The sequence below is a fragment of the Arachis ipaensis genome, chromosome B6, assembly GCF_059453495.1.
Source record: "Arachis ipaensis isolate K30076 ecotype BB chromosome B6, ASM5945349v1, whole genome shotgun sequence".
NCBI classification, from domain to species: Eukaryota; Viridiplantae; Streptophyta; class Magnoliopsida; order Fabales; family Fabaceae; genus Arachis; species Arachis ipaensis.
Genome location: NC_142441.1, coordinates 15,499,798 through 15,517,111, shown reverse-complemented (window position 1 = coordinate 15,517,111; position 17,314 = coordinate 15,499,798). Strand labels below are relative to the sequence as shown.

At 34.6% G+C, this 17,314-nt stretch overlaps 2 protein-coding genes and 1 non-coding gene across 3 annotated transcripts; 1 reads left to right on the top strand and 2 right to left on the bottom strand.

Annotated features, from left to right (window-relative positions):
* The first annotated feature begins 7,103 nt into the window (after positions 1-7,103).
* LOC148554704 (U5 spliceosomal RNA) lies at positions 7,104-7,222 on the top strand. Its single transcript, XR_015886308.1, has one exon. It is a non-coding gene; the product is annotated as a U5 spliceosomal RNA (small nuclear RNA).
* A 3,436-nt stretch (positions 7,223-10,658) lies between these two features.
* Positions 10,659-11,237, bottom strand: LOC148554703 (secreted RxLR effector protein 78-like). The gene is made up of 2 exons (XM_088490446.1): positions 11,166-11,237; positions 10,659-11,066 (listed from the first exon to the last, which is right to left on the bottom strand). Exons 1-2 carry the CDS (start codon positions 11,235-11,237, stop codon positions 10,659-10,661), a joined length of 480 nt encoding a protein of 159 aa, XP_088346572.1.
* A 77-nt stretch (positions 11,238-11,314) lies between these two features.
* LOC148554702 (uncharacterized) lies at positions 11,315-12,043 on the bottom strand. The gene has a single exon (XM_088490445.1). It carries the CDS (start codon positions 12,041-12,043, stop codon positions 11,315-11,317), a length of 729 nt encoding a protein of 242 aa, XP_088346571.1.
* Between the last annotated feature and the right edge of the window lie 5,271 nt (positions 12,044-17,314).

Here is a 17,314-nt window from a genome sequence, read left to right as displayed (position 1 = left end):
CAAATAAACCACAATTATTTATATAAAAAAAAACAGAGTTATCACCAGATAATGGTCGTTATTGAGTTTGATTATAGTCAAGTTCGGTACTATATTTAACTACTGAGTTTGATTATAAGTGTTTATTGGGTTTGATTATACTCAGGTTTAGTGCTTGTAGCTGAGTTTGATTATAGATGTTTATTGCGTTTGATTATATTCAAGTTCAGTATTATATTTGACTATTAAATTTGATTATAATAGGTTTTATTGAAAATATAAACCCTAAACCCTAACCCCTGACCCCTAAACCCTAAACCTTAAACCCCTAAACTCATATACCCTAAAACCTTAAATCCTAAACCATAAACCAGAGTTTGATTATCATGTTTATTGAGTTTGATTGTGCTCAAGTTTAGTGCTAAATTTGACTAATGAGTTTGATTAATATATGTCTACTGAGTTTGATTATAGTAAGGTTCAGTACTTGGCTGCTGAGTTGGATTATAAATGATTATTGACTTTGATTATAAATGTTTTCTTGAGTTTGATTATAAATGTTTGTTGAGTTTGATTATAGTCAGGTTTGCTACTATATTTGACTACTGAGTTTGATTATAAATGTTTATTGAGTTTGATTATAGTCAGGTTCGATGCAAACTCAGGTTCAGTGCTTGACTACTGAGTTTGATTGTACATGTTTATTGAGTTTGATTATAAATGTTTATTAAGTTTGATTATAGTCACGTTCGGTGCTATATTTCACCACTGAGTTTGATTACTCACTCTTTCACTCATTCACTAGTTCTCTCATTCACCCAGCGACCTACTCACCCTTCCACTCCTACATCAATTTAGCTGAAATACGAATTACTACTAGCACCAAAAATTGAGTAATTCGAATCACCCCAATTCAAATTACTTTGGATTGCGTGTGTGTAATTCGAATCACCCTGTGTGTGTAATTTGAATCAGGTTGATTCGAATTAGTGGGTGTGTGCGTGTGTGTAATTCGAATAAGACTGATTCGAATTACATAGAGTTTGAAGTTCGAATTAGGTTAATTCGAACTACATAGAAATGTGTCTTGGTTGATTCATGAACCAGTTTTGTTCTTGGCTGGTTGGTGTAAATTTTCTCCCCCTAGTTTATTATAATGAATTACCCTTATTTTTAACAAATAAGTTTTATTATTTTATGTAAAATTTGAAAAATATGGGCATAAATTAGATTGATTTATATGTGTAAATTTTAATAAATAAAAATATAAATTATATACTTATTATGTGTAAAAAAAATGTAATATGTACTCGCTATCTAGCATTACTAGAGGATATGTAGCATAAGATGTGTTTTCTCCTTTTTAAAAAGAGAAATATTGACTCTGAATTTGAGCTAGTATTTGTTCACTAATAATTTATTGCGAAATCGATTTTTTTAATACCTATTAACCATTTATCAAACCATAAAATTTTGAATTGTTCAATATACTTCCGTGATAAATTTAACAATTTAATAATTGAAATAAATTATAAGATGGAATTAACAATTTAATAATTGAAATAAATTATAAAATGTTCCATCTTGGCATTCATTAAACGCTTTGTATTTTTTTTTACACTCCCACTTACCCATACAATATTTAAAGATTCATATTCAATACTTGGTACACTCACCAAATTTTGAATCCGAATGCAATATATTAAGAGGTGTATGGTTTAATATTGGGAAGAAGAGGTGTGATAGTGGTTTGACTCATAAATTTGTGGTTTTAATTTTGTTTTAAAAAAAAAATACAAATTTGAGAGTCAGATTTGAGTTTTTTTCTTTTAAAATTTTTTGAATATACAAATCTGACTCTCAGATTTCTCTACTTTTTTAAATCTGAGAGTCCAATTTGTTACTTAAAATAAAAAAAAATTAATCTATATCAAAGAAAAACACAAAAATTATCTATAATGATGAATTACATACAATTTTTTTCTATATAAAAAAAAATTAGTCTCATTAAAAGTTAGGAAAGTTTTCAAGTATATCATTGTACTTTTTTGGCATACTGATATTTCAATTCTTATAGCCATTGAAATTTATATTAAATAATTTATATGATTCAGATTGAGTTGGCAAAATTATTGAGAGCATGCAATTTGAAAAGTTCACGAAACACATGCAAATGGTCTTTTCTTTTTCTGGTTTTTATTGGTTCAAAATTCTATGGTTGTGCAACTTGTACTTGCATTGCAAAATTTTTAGCCTTTTCTTTTTCAAGCCATAATATGTTGTAGAGTAAGCTGAGCTTAAATTTGAAGTCACATTTTTTTTAATTAGGGGTGAAAATAGGTCAGGCTTTGTTTTTAACAGGCCTGACCTGTCATGTACTTAATTGACTTGGATTTTATAGGCTTTTTTTAAAGTACTAAGTTTGACCTGTTATTTAATGTGGCCTGACCTGTAACTTGTTAAAAAGCTTGATAAATTTGTTTTTACAAAAATAAATATTTTATTTTAAAAAATTATTTTTTAATAAAAATATTTATATGTAATATATCATATTTAATATTTATAAAAATTTATAAACTTTTGAAGTATTTAAAATATACAAAAGTATTTATAATAAGATATAATAAATTTAAAATATCTAATAATTATAATAATAAAAAAATAATTTATATATTTAATTATGTTTTAACAGGTCAGGCAGACCTGACAGGCCAATAAAACTGATTAGTGGGCTTGGACCTGGTCTATTAACATATTAAGCCTTTTATAAAGGTCTGAGCCTATGTCTATTTTATAATAGGTCAGGTCAGACCAGGTCAAATACAAGTCAGACTGCAGACTTCTGACAAGCCGTCTGACCTATTTCCATCCCTATTTATAATGACCCTTTCATATGTTAAAACCAAACAAAAATAAATATGCAACTAGTATAAAAATAAAAAAATATTTGGTAATTTGGACAATTAATCAATATTCAATTTTGATAAATATCATTTAGTCATCGTTAGTCATATTAGTAAAAATATATGGTAAGTCTAAAAAAATATATATTAATATTATGTTTTTAATGATTATCTTTATATTTTAAAATAACTTTTAATTATAATTTATACATGTGTGTAAAGATAAAAAAAAACAAATGCTATGATATTTCGGTTTAATTAACGAGAATAGTTTATTTATATGCGATTAGAAATATAACACTATTATAATAATAATAATAATAATAATAATAATAATAATAATAATAATAATAATAATAATAATAATAATAATAAATAAATAAATAAATAAATAAATAAATGTTATTTTTTATCATTCTATTTATTTGTAACCAAAAACTAAATGCAAAATATTTTTATAAAGATGACATCTTATTTAATGTTATTTGATTTTTTATATATATATATATATATATATATATATATATATTTAAGTTAAAGCAAAGAAGATAAAAATATATAATAAAAAGAGTAAAGGACATTTTCGTCCTCAAACAATGAAAAATACATTAAAGCCCCTGACCCTTGAAAAATGTGGACATTTATGTCCTTCCGTTGAATTCAGCCGTTTGCACTGGACGGAAAAGGTTGAGCTGGCAGAGGTGGCGCTGAGGTGGCACGTAACGGAGGCCAGGTGGCATGGAGCATTTCGTAATAGGACGTATAAGTCCCTGGAGACAGAGCATTTCGTAACAGGACGTATAAGTCCCTGGAGACGAAAATGACGCCGTTTCGTCTCCTCCCCCATCTGCCCTTTTCTTCTTCCTTCGTCCCTTTTCCCTTCCATTCTTCTTTCTCAGCCCCTGCCTCCATCACCGCCGAACAGCCGCACCTCCGTCAGCCACCATCAACGCCGGCGACCTCCTCCTTCTTCTCTTATTGCGTCTTCTTCCCTTTCTCACTCCCTTACTCCCATTAGTCTCTCTCTTGCCAGCCTTCACCAAAGGTTAATTTGTCAAAAAATATTCCATGTGTCAAGGGATAACACTGGAGGGTCCAGACAGAGAATATAAAAATAAAGCTAAAGCAAAAGATATACCTCAAAAAGTAGTTATAGTTCTCTATCACTATCTAGTTGTTGTGCTTGTGCATTTGTTGCTGCCTTATCAGCTTCTTCCAAAACAAAGTTCTTCAACGAATCAACATCCCTTGAACCTGGCAATTCAAAAACACATGTAAACTTAAAATTCGATCTATTAATGCTCCCTCAAACGTTGGTTAACACATGGAGTGAGAGTGCAATAGGAATAGATAATACAAGCATCCAGCAAGTAAAACAAATAAATAATTAAGTGGATAAATCAGTTAATAATTGATGGTGAAAAAAGCCATGATGTTTTTCATTGAGTTAAAGAATACCTTTATTCATTCATGGCTGCTTAGATAATTAGATAAAGCAGTAAAGAATCACACATAAATTATATCCAATAATCCAAGACCATTCAAAAATATTTTCCTCCATTCACGCACTTGTGTCTTGACAGTGTTGATACTCAATTAACTGTCAAATGCAATTCAGAATTTTACAAGAACAAAATATATCAATCATTGAACTCATAAATGTAGAAGCAGAGTGCAGAGTAGACTCAAACATAGCATGAGATTTTAAGAAACATGCGACACTACATTATAAGCATATGCCACAAAGCTCCTTTGATGATCACCGCAATCCACTTCCCCAATCTCTATTTCATTAGTTCCTTCAATTGCTTTTCCCAAATCATCCCACAACGTCCCCAAGTTCTTACTGTAATAATAAGCATCATCATTTTACAGCTTAGAAATCACTCTTAGCTCAACAATATAAAAGCAGTTAAGAGAATGAATGAATCAATTACCAATGCTTGCACCAGGGAACGCAGAACTTGACAAACCACGCAGTGTCCTTCTCCTTGATCTATGAAGGGGGAAAAGTCAAAAACATTCTATGTGAATCTCATTGAAATTTTCACTCCCCATCAGAAGAAAAGCAACATTCCAAAGGTCAATTTCAACGGTTTTCTCGCAAAACAAACAAAAACAACATGGAAAAAAAAAGGGAAAAAGAGTTCACCTTTACAATTATGCAAATTGAGGACCCTCAAGTATGTGAAACCATTGGCAATGATGTCGAGGTCGGAATCGGTGACGCCGGGATAGAACGACCGCGAAACGGACTGGGCAAGGTCCAATTCGAGCAAGCATGTGAAAGCATGTGAGAAAGGGAAGAAGACGCGAAAAGAGAGGAAGGAGGAGGTCGCCGGCGTTAATGGTGATTGACGGAGGCGTGGCTGTGCGGCGGTGATGGAGGCAGGGGCTGAGGAAGAAGAATGGAAGGGAAAAGGGACGAAGGAAGAAGAAAATGGCAGATGGGGGAGGAGACGAAACGGCGTCGTTTTCGTCTCGAGGGACTTATACGTCCTGTTACGAAATGCTCCGTCTCCAGGGACTTATACGTCCTGTTACGAAATGTTCCATGCCACCTAGCCTCCGTTATGTGCCACCTCAGCGCTACCTCTGCCAGCTCAGCCTTTTCCGTCCAGTGCAAATGGCTGAATTCAACGGAAGGACATAATTGTCCACGTTTTTCAGGGATCAGGGATTTTAATGTATTTTTCATTGCTTGAGGACGAAAATGTCCGCAAAAAAAAAAGGCCAGGAACGAAAATGTCCTTTACTCTAATAAAAATTTTCTCATGAATAAAAAAAAAGAGTTTTATTTGAGATGATTGCCAAGTAGTATCGTATATATTCTTATTAGTAGCTGCATAAAATTAATTGGTCTATGATTTCAATTCTTTTATTTTTGTTATAAATTAAAATTAGGGCTAAGTTATTCAAATAAAATGGTTACAAATTAATATTATTAGATTACAACCTTCTCAAATTCAAAATGCAATTGCAACTTTTTATATATTTATGTAAACGGTTACTGTGTAATGCATAAACTGCTATAAGTAATAGCTATTGATGTGAGGTGGTTTATCTTTGACCATTCTTAATAAAATAAAAAGAGGATTTATTAAATAGATAAGAATTGAATTCAAAATTTTTATTCGATCTACACTAAAATATAAATAAATATAATTTAAATTATAAAACTTTTAAAATTTAAAAAGTAATACCAAATATGTTATATGAGTACACTATATCAGTAAGTATTGTCCACTTAAATTCAGCTTTTAGATAAATAAAATTTAAATTATAAAACTTTTAAAATTTAAAAAATTAATACCAAACTTTTTAAAATTCAGTAAGTATTGATTTTTTAAATTTTAAAAATTTTATAATTTAAATTTTATTTATCTAAAAATTGAATTTAAGTGGACAATACTTATATAGTGATATAGTGTACTCATATAGTATATTTGGTATTATTTTTTAAATTTTAAAAGTTTTATAATTTAAATTATATTTATTTATATTTTAGGACGGATCGAATGAAAATTTTGACGATCTAATTCACGTTGACCCCTTATTTGCATCTAATACAATTCTTATCTATCTAATAAATTATCTTTTTACCTTATTAAAAATGGTCAAAGATAAACCTCACATAAACCACTCTTGTCTATAGTAATTTATGCATTATCACATTCCTTCTGAAATCGCTGCTGCTTATAGCAATTTCTAGCAAGTAGGAAGAATAAGAAATTAAATTTGAATATCAAAATTGCACCTCTAGAAGAAAAATAATCTTACACAGTATCTTCCAAAATTTTTAATAAAGATGTGAGAAATAAAGAAAAAGGAAATGCATCATATTGACCTCATCCATAATGGATTTTTTTTTTGGTGACTCATAATGGATTGTCTTTAAATACTAATTGTTGAATATTTTATCAACTCTTTTATTAGTTCGTGGAGGCAAGCAAAATTTTTCATTGACAGCTTTGTTAACTGAATTTTCAAAAACACATTATACCTTTCTAAGAATATAGAATTATAGGCCTGATAAATGCAACGCAATAAGGCAACTATTGCATGCCACACCAAATATATTAGAACAAGTTTTGACACTTTGCAGCAACAACCAATGCATGCGTTTGTCTTTTAATAGGTCCTACATCGATGAAGCCACTTATGCTTCTCACATGAGAGTTATTAGAAATAGTGGTGATGGGCAACAACTACAAAGCACGCAGCTACGCATTATGTACAAAGCGAACTATTCTTTCGCCTTTTACTAAAGAATACCGTGTACATGTTGCATTAAGTGGCATACGCCAATTTTTGAAGGGTTTTCTCCTATTTTAGGAGTTACCCACAACAATAGTTATAAATTTTATTTTGTGAACCTTATTAGTAAATTTCAAAAAGATCCATGTTCAGGGGTTAAAAAATTTAGCTAATTAATTATAATATGTACGGAATAGAGTATACTGTTAAATTATTAAATTTAAGAAATTAGATTTGTGAGACAACAAAATTATAAAACTTGCTAAATGTGAGTACATAGAATGATAGAAATGATAATTTTATTTTTATTTTTATTTAAAATTTTAAATTAATTAAATTAATTTAAATAGAGTATGATGTTTTGCGGATATTTTTGAGATTTGACCTGACTCGATTTTTAGGGGTGGCAATGGGGCGGATTTTTGCTCTACCCGACCCCGCTGTACAACGTAAAACGTTGAATCCTAACCCACCCTGTGGGTACCTGTCCTGTCCCTATAATTACTAAAATCCAATAAATAAAATTAAATTTCAAAATTTATATAATTATCATCACATACATAATATAAATTAAAGTGAAAATTTAAATATGATACAATATTATTAATCATTTCCTAATTATTTTACATATATTATACATATTATATATTAAAATTATATATATAGCGGGGCGGGTATTACCTAAACCCGATCCCCGTCCCGTCTCTTTCAAGAACTCGCCCCGCTAAATACCCACCCCCGTGCGGGGCGGGTAATTACCCGCCTCGAGCGGGTAGGGGCGGGATGGATACCCGCAGGTTCGGGTGGTATTACCATCCCTATTGATCCGTACATTTACATTTAAATTAATTTTAAAGATAAAAAATATAAGTTCAAAAACTTGTGTTTTATATTTGTATTTATATTCAGATTTTTCTTACTATATTTAAATATTAATAAAGTCCAAACATATACATAATAAATTCGTGCAATAGAAAAAAAAAAAGACAGACAGACATACATACATAACATTAAATAGTTTGCACATAGCTATAAAGTTATGGGTTTAATTGCTAGTAATAACCTCTTGTTGATTTTATAAATAATTGTTCCTTATAAAATATACATTATATAATCACCAGATAAGCAATTTGAAATTAAAAATTTTTAAATGAAAATTAATTCTAAAAATAATATTATGGTATTTATATAGATCTAATATATTTAAAGTTTTAGTATCATACATGCATTAATAAAAAGAATTTAGACTATTTTTAAAGTTAAGATAATTTCATTAATTATATATAAAGTCTTGACTCGTGACATTGTATTTTTGAAAAATTATACAATCATTCTCATATGCCAAAGTAATAACTCAAATGGCATGGTCTTCCCATACTCAATTAAGAGGTTGTGGGTTCGAGTATCTATATCTTCGGTAAAAAAAAATGTTTTTTAATCTCTTAGATTCATTTAAAAAAAATAATGTATTCAAATAATTATTTTATTTAGATATACTAACTTTTTAATAAATTTAAAAAATAAAATAGATATTTATTTTGAAAAAATATTAAATATTAAATAACTTTTAGACAAAAAAATTTAAAAATAAAAAATATAAATATAGATAAAATAAAAAACTTTTAGATATAAAAAAATTATTAGAAAAAGAAGTTGACTAAATTAATAAAAACTTTTATTTAAAATAAGAAATATAAAAATTTAATGAATTACAAATCATGTTAAATTTTTTTATAAGTAAAGAGAATAAATAAAATGGTTATATATATGTAAATTGATGTAAGAAAAATATGACATTTTAATAGATACATATTTATTTGTTAATTAGCAGAAATGTTTGTATAGTATTAAACAAATTAGTTCATTAATTGCAAGTCATATATAGTGTGGGTTGTCTTAATTTTTTTTAATATAAAACAACAAAACTGATGGTCAATAAAGTAGAATGAACAAAAAAATGAACACACACCAAGCCAACGAAAAGTCCTCATGTCATTTTCGACATAGTCATAAACAACAAAAGAGATCGACACTTGTCCACTCGTTAACGCTAGTCACAGTTATGTTGATTATCTCTTCAACACCTTTGCTTTTATTTTGAAAAATCCTTATGTTCCTTTCCAACCAAATGTTCCACACGATAGCATAAAAGCATCTTATCCTATGCTTGCGATCCTCCTTACTCCTCGGTTCTTATGTCTAACTTAAAAATGCTCTTTCATCGAACCCAGACACGACCATTGACGGCCCAAACCCGATATCGTAGCACTCCACATCTGCCAAGCAAATGCACAGCCTAGAAACAAGTTATGTACATATTCCAAATCGTTATAACACAAAACACAGACATTATCTTCCGGCCTGACAATCCCAAGTCGGCTTAGCCTCTCCTTTATGTTCACCCTGCCTATCAAAACAAACCAAGCAAATAGCTCCACTCTTGGTGGAACCAATCCTTTCTAAATGGTTCTAGTGAAGCTGTAGCTGGTTACCTCCTCCGGAAGCATTTCTTCCTGCATCACCTGCATAAATGAGTTAGTTAAAAACACACATTGCCTATCGTGTTTCCACACCGCTCTATCCTCCCGGTTACTTACTAATCTCACAGGTCTCAAAGCCTCATGTAATTGACTCAGGAGTTCCAACTCCCATTGGAAGATCTCTTGCCTCCATTGGAAGTTCCAGATCCACGCTAACCCATCCCAAAACCCGCCAATCCCCAATGACAGATCCACATTGGTTTGAAATAGAGAAAAGCTTCGGGAACCGATCCTTTAGAGATCCACAGAGTAACCATACATCCTCCCAAAACCGAGTCCGACACCCATCACCAATCTCCATTGACAATCCTGTAACCAGCTTATCCCTTATACGTTGATTCGTGAACTGTAGCTGGCAAATATCCTTCCATGAGCCTCCTCTAGTAGGTAGCACTTGAGTTGATAGTAGCTCATTGGGATTCAGATTATTACACGAACATACGATCTTCTTCCACAATGGGCACTCTTCTTTTGCGAACTGCCACCACCACTTAAACAGAAGGGCTGCATTGCGAATCATAGCATCCCCAACTCCCAACCCACCTAACTTCTTGGGAGCTTGCACTACTTCCCATCTTACTAGTGCCATATCGTTTCTACCATCTTCCTTACTCTACAGGAATCTTCTTTGCAATGAAATCAATTTCTCAGCAACAGCCTTTGGAATCTTGAACAAACTCAAATAATACATTAGCAAACTATTTAAGACTGACTTGATAAGCACCAATTTTTCAGCTTTGTTCAGCACCTTAGATTTCCACAGACTTAGTTTCTCCTCTACTTTGTCTATTATAGGCTTCAATGTCTTCACCAACCTCGGATTTGCTCCTAAGGAGATTCCAAGGTATTTAATTTGAAGGGTGTCCCCCTTACAACCTAATAAGTTGCACATACGCTGGGCCTACTACTCATCACAATTAATTGGGATCGAACTGGACTTATCAAAATTGATCCTAAGCCCTGACATCAACTCAAAACATCACAGAAGTCTCTTGTAATTCTTAATAGTCTCCTCTTCAGGTGGACAAAACAGAATAGTATCATCAGCAAACTGCAGGTGCGACAATACTATACTATCTCTCCCAACCAACAACGATGATATACATCCATTCCTGATTGCCTCTCCAACCATTCGATGCAGCACATCCACAACCAGTACAAATAAGAAAGGGAAAAGTGGGTCACCTTGTCTCAAACCTCTTTCCATTTTAAATGGCTTAGATGGCGAACCATTTATCAGAACCGACATAAATGCAGTTGTCACACACTCCATAACCCACGCTCTCCATCTATGCCCCAAACCCATCTTTTGTAATACAATGTCCACAAAACTCCATTTGACTCTATCATATGCTTTCTGAAAATCTAACTTGATTATTGCTGCCTCCTATTTCCTCATTTTAAGCCAGTTCACTGTTTCACACGCAATAAGTGCCCCATCATGTATTTTTCTTTCCTTGACAAACGCACTTTGAGTCTCCCTTACTAGCCCCAGCATCACAGCCCTCATCCTTCTAACTAGCACCTTCGAAATAACCTTGTAGAAGCACCCCACCATACTAATAGGTCATAAATCTTTGATCTCCTTCGCACCAACGAATTTGGGTGCTAGCGTCACCCAAGTGATGCTGGCATCTACCGGTAATCTGGATGTCTGAAAGAACCCCAGCACCTCTTAATGAAATTCATATTGTACCCATCACAGCCTGGCGCTTTAGATGACTCACAATCCCATATAGCCTCTCTGATCTCCTCAGCCGACGGCAGCTCCTCTAAAGTCAAAGCATCTCCCTCATCTATTTTACTCACCAAACCATCTCTAAATCCCATCATAAGAGAAACTTCCTGCTGATATAAATTCTTGTAGAACTCTTTGATAGCTATCTTGATTCTCGCTTGATTCCTGACTTGTCTGCCGTTTATTACAAGTGTATCAATTATATTATTCTGCCTCCTTGCTGATGCTATGTTGTGAAAGTATCTTGTATTTTTGTCCGTCTCCTTCGCATGCCGAGACCGAGACATCTGTTTCCAATGTACTTCTTTCCTTACATACCATCTCTCACAACAAGAGACCAACATCTTTCTTCTAGCCTCCAACATTTCATGATACACTCCATTGCTTACCATGTCATCAATTCTCTTGATTTCTTCCTCAAACTTAGTAATTTTTTTGTCCATCTCACCAAAATTGGCCTTATGCCATCTTTCCAACGGAATTGTCAGCGCCTTTAGTTTATCTGTGAACGGTAACTCCCCCAAACCTCTCCACTTCTCTTTAACCATGCTAAGAAATCCCTCATGTGTAAACCACGAATTGAGACTTCGGAACGGCCTTGGACCTCCCCTCATCTTTTTGTCCATAACTATTATAGGAAAATGATCAGACAAACCCCTTGGTCCACCTCATAGCCGAGTATCCAGAAACTCTTGTAGCCACTCCACATTAACCACCGCTCTATCTATACGACTGCAAGATCGTCCCCGAAACCATGTAAACTTGCGATCGGTGAGCGACAGATCCACTAAGTGCATATCTTGCATCCAACCCTTAAACTCTTCCGCTGACAGAGGTAAGCTAGTGGCACCTTTCCGTTCCTCCACATGGACTATTTCATTAAAGTCTCCCAGAAAACAACAAGGAACCTGACATAACCCAGCTATATAACTCAACTTCTCCCAACCATGAGTCTTCTCATCTCTATTATGTGCACCATTGCTGACAAGTCATCTTAGGCTAGTTTCACAAGCCTATTTCATTAGTTTTTACTTGGTTTTCATGCATTTTTAGGCAATAAGTAAGTGTTTGAGTGAGAATTTCATGCTTGTCTTGATTCAATCAAACATTGGTAATTTTATGCATTTTCATTAGATTTCTTGCAATATTTAGTTGATAATGTGAATGATGCAAAATTTGATGACTATGCCAAGGCTTTGATGTATATGTTTGGTTGATGACAGGTGAAAAGATGAAGAAAAAGAAGCAGAAAGCACAAAATAAGCTCAAAGGAAGAATTCTGGACACATTTTTGAAGTTTGAGCACGCTTTGGAGCCTTAGGCCACGCTTTTAAAAGCGTGGCCCATGAGTTAAACAAGGCGAGCGCTCTTGGCGCGAGAACGCTATGACGCGCACGCGTACAAGACGCTTACGCGTTGGGCGAGAATTTTTGAAGACCCACACGTACGCGTGGATGTGATTAGCGTTCATTTGCAAAAAGAACGCTTCATTGCCTGAGTGAGCGTTTTCGAGCAAAATTGAATTTTGAATTAAAGTTCTACAATCGACGCGCACGTGTACATGATGCGCACGCGTCGATGTAGCATTTATGAAGAACCACGCGTACGCATGGCTAACGCGTACGTGTGGAAGTGGCATGTTCAAAGGGCCACGTGTACGCTAGGGGACGCGTACACATGGGTAGCGTTCTTTGTGTGAATGCTACGTTCGTTTGGAGAACGGTACGAGGGATGCGCAAGCGTATAGCACGCATACGCATCATAAGGGCAAAAGTTGAAGGTCACGCGTATGCATAGGTGACGCATACGCGTGGATGGGCCAAATCGCAAAAAGGACGCGCACGCGTTTGGGATGCGTACGCGTGGGTGTAGAAATGCTCCGTTCTCCAAATGAACGCTACGCTCTCCTAGAAGTGCATTTCTGCTCAATTAATTTCATTCTGAGCCCATTTGAATTACAGCAAGCAAAGCCCACTTAGATCACTCAAGCAAAGGCACAAGGAGCATCTAGAATATGATTTTCATTTATTTGTAATTTGTTTTCAATTTCAATTTTATTTTTGTAATTTAGGAATGCTTATAAAAAAGGCTCAGTTAGTTAGTTAGTAGAGAGCTTTCACGGACAGTAGGCTGCATTAGTAGTAGGCAGCAGTAGAAGTAGGAGTAGGAGGAGAATAGAAGGCTCTCTGATACATTTTTTCCTTTTCTGCATTTCCATATTTCAGCTATATTGAATTCAGTTCACTTTTATTGCACTTTCAATTTCCTGCATCTCTACTCTTCTGAAATTTTCATTTCTGCCAATTTTACTTTTCTGTTCCTATTGCTTTCAAATTACTTTCATGCAATTTTAATCTTCTACAATTATTCTGAGTTCTGATTTACTGCTTCATTTAATTTTCCAGCACCCAATTCCCTTTACATTTGCTGCAATTTACATTTTTTGCTATTTAAGTTGTTAATAATTTACCTTCTGCACTTTACATTCTTTGCAATTTACATTCTGTTGATTAAATTTCACTTAATTCATCACTGTTAGCTTAACTAGACTAACCACCTCACTAAAGTTGCTTGATCCATCAATCCCTGTGGGATCGACCTCACTCCTGTGTGTTATTACTACTTGATGCGACCCGGTACACTTGCCGGTGAGTTTGTGTGGCACTTAGAGAAAATAAGGAAACACTCAGGATCACCAAGCATAGAAGATGAAAACCAATTTGTGAGTGAGGAAGTGGAAGAAGAGGCCCCTGTATCAAGTAAAAATTCAATGAAGAATGAGGTGGTGGAGGTATATGAGCCAAGGATTTCATATCCACAGAGGCCACTTGAGATAACAAGGGAACATGAAAACTCACAACCTCCACAAACTTTCCTGAACCAAAGACTCTCAACACTTGAATCTGTGATTGAAAGATATGAAGAGGAGATAAAGAAATCTTGGGAAGAACAACAAACTTCCTCCATAAAAGTGCTACTAAATCAAATGTTGAGTACAAAGAAGGAAGTGGAAGAGCATGATGAGGAAGTCCCTGTGTCAAGTAAAACTTCAATGGAGTATGAGGTGATGGAGGTGTTTGAACCTGTGAATCCATATCCACAGAAACTAATTGAGGTGACAGAGGAACATGAAACTTCACCCCAAAGGATTCGATGGAATATCATGTAGAAGAAAGGGAGGAAGTCAATCAAGAGAATTCACACTCAATTGAAGCAGAGAATTGCTTAGAGGAAGGATTCATTGAACCATCAATTCAAAAGGCTTTCGATAAAGATAATGCTCCAACAATCACACAACAACCATGTCTTGAAATCCAAGAAGTGAAGGCAACTAACAAGAACACCGATGAGAGGATTGTGACCAAGCTACAATTGATCATAACAAGGAAAAAGAAGAGGTCAACCACAAGCAATCCAACCCCTGAATCACCAGCAAGCAAGCTCAATCAAGCCATTTACAAAAGGAAACTTGCTGGGAAGAGGCCAAGAAAGGGGGACTAGTATCAAGCAAGCAAGCTCAATCAAGCACCCTCAACATGACTAGTATCGGCTCCAAACAATCAGAAAAACTACTTAATAATTGTTATGTTTCTAGTTTTTAGTTTGTTTTCTAGTTCATAGTTTGTTTTCTAGTTCATAGTTTATTTTTAATGAAAGTACTTGATGTTTCATACATGTATTTATTCTGCTGCATATAGAAGTAGGCAAGAAACTAAGTTTGGTGTTCCCACACCAACTTAGGTTCAAAGAATTACAAGCATACATGCATGCTAACTGTTTCTCAAGTGCTTGGGGAACAAGCAACTTTCAATATCTCTTGTAGGAAGTCATTCAATCTCTTGGAGAGAAAGATACATCATCATGTGGATGGACAAAGGAAGGACATGGAACCCAACAATGATGATGACACAGAGGAAACAAATGGACTCCAAGAGGTTGTACTGTTCTCTAACTGACTTTAGCTTAAATATGCTAATTGAAAGTGCAAGTGTCCCCTGTTGATTAGTGTCTTCTTAGATTTATTTACTGTCTGTTAGCTTGTTTGTTTTCATGCTGTAGTGGCTTGCTAGTCTAGATGCTTTTATCATCTCATCTTGCTTGAATTATATGCTTTGTTCCTCATTCTTAAACAAAAGAAAAATTACTGTGAAACAGAGAAAGAGTAAAAGTCTGGTTTAATATGAGACATAATAAGGTTATGTGGTGGTATTTGCTGGTTCACTAGTTGATTTATGAATAAGGCTAGAAGTTGGCATGACTTTGTGATATGAACTTGAGTTATATTTCATGAGACTTGACAAATGAAAGAGATCCATAATAAAAGAAAGAAAATGCAAGAGAAAGAAACAAAAAGGAATAAACAAGGTTGGGCACCAATGGCTTGAGATTTGGATATATGCCTGTGATGTTCTTGTACAAAGATAAGCTTGGATGACTAGGTTCTAAGGGGTGCTTCATCACCCGGAAACTTGGTTTAACTAACCCAAGATTGTCAACCGAAAGTCCACCATCAAGAGCTATTTTGAGACAAAGCATTTAGTGACCCAAAGAGGTGTTGGGCATCAATTTCCAAAGAACAAAACAAGCTAAATGCCTGTAATGTGTGTGTGCTAAGGAGAGGCTTGAGCAAGTAAGTCCATAAAGGTGTTTCAACACCTAGCATATTGAACCAACTGGAGCGGGAATCTTGGCTGAAAGCTTACTCTAAAAAGTTGCCTTACCACATAGCATTAAGCCTCAGCTAAGCAATAAAATCTCAATCAAAAAGAAAGAGAACAAGAAAAAAACTAAGGACCAAGCAATAACAAGTCTCATTTTTTGTGTAATTCAAATAAGGATCCAAAGGGGTGTTGATGTCTTAGCCACAGAATAAAAATCCCCAAGATACCATGCATGAAAACCCCATTAACTAGTATTGAATGTTTTGCAAATATAAAGACTCATACTCCTCTCTGTCTTCATTCATATATTCTTGTTCTGTCTTACTGCTTGCTTGGGGACAAGCAAGATTTATGTTTGGTGTTGTGATGACAAGTCATCTTACGCTAGTTTCACAAGCCTATTTCATTAGTTTTTACTTGGTTTTCATGCATTTTTAGGCAATAAGTAAGTGTTTGAGTGAGAATTTCATGCTTGTCTTGATTTAATCAAACATTGGTAATTTTATGCATTTTTATTAGATTTCTTGCAAGATTTAGTTGATAATGTGAATGATGAAAAATTTGATGATTAAGCCAAGGCTTTGATGTATCTGTTTGGTTGATGACAGGTGAAAAGATGAAGGAAAAGAAGCAGAAAGTACAAAATAAGCTCAAAGGAAGAATTCTGGACACATTTTTGAAGTTTGAGCACGCTTTGGAGCCTTAGGCAACGCTTTTAAAAGCGTGGCCCATGAGTTAAACAAGGCGAGTGCTCTTGGCGCGAGAACGCTACGACGCGCACGCGTACAAGACGCTTACGCGTCGGGCGAGGATTTTTGAAGACCCACGCGTACGCGTGCATGACGCATACGCGTGGATGTGATTAGCGTTCATTTGCAAAATGATACGTTGCTTGAGTGAGTGTTTTCGAGCAAAATTGAATTTTGAATTGAAGTTCTGCAATCGACGCGCACGCGTACGTGACGCGCACGCGTCGATGGAGCATCTATGAAGAATCACGCGTACGCATGGCTAACGCGTACGCGAGGAAGTGGTATGTTCGAAGGGCCACGCGTACGCGTAGGGGACGCGTACGCGTGGGTAGCGTTCTTTGCATGAATGCTACGTTTGTTTGGAGAACGCTACGAGGGACGCGCAAGCGTATAGCACACGTACGCGTCATAAGGGCAAAAGTTGAAGGTCACGCGTACGCGTGGATGGGCCAAAACGCAAAAAGGACGTGCACGCGTACGCGTG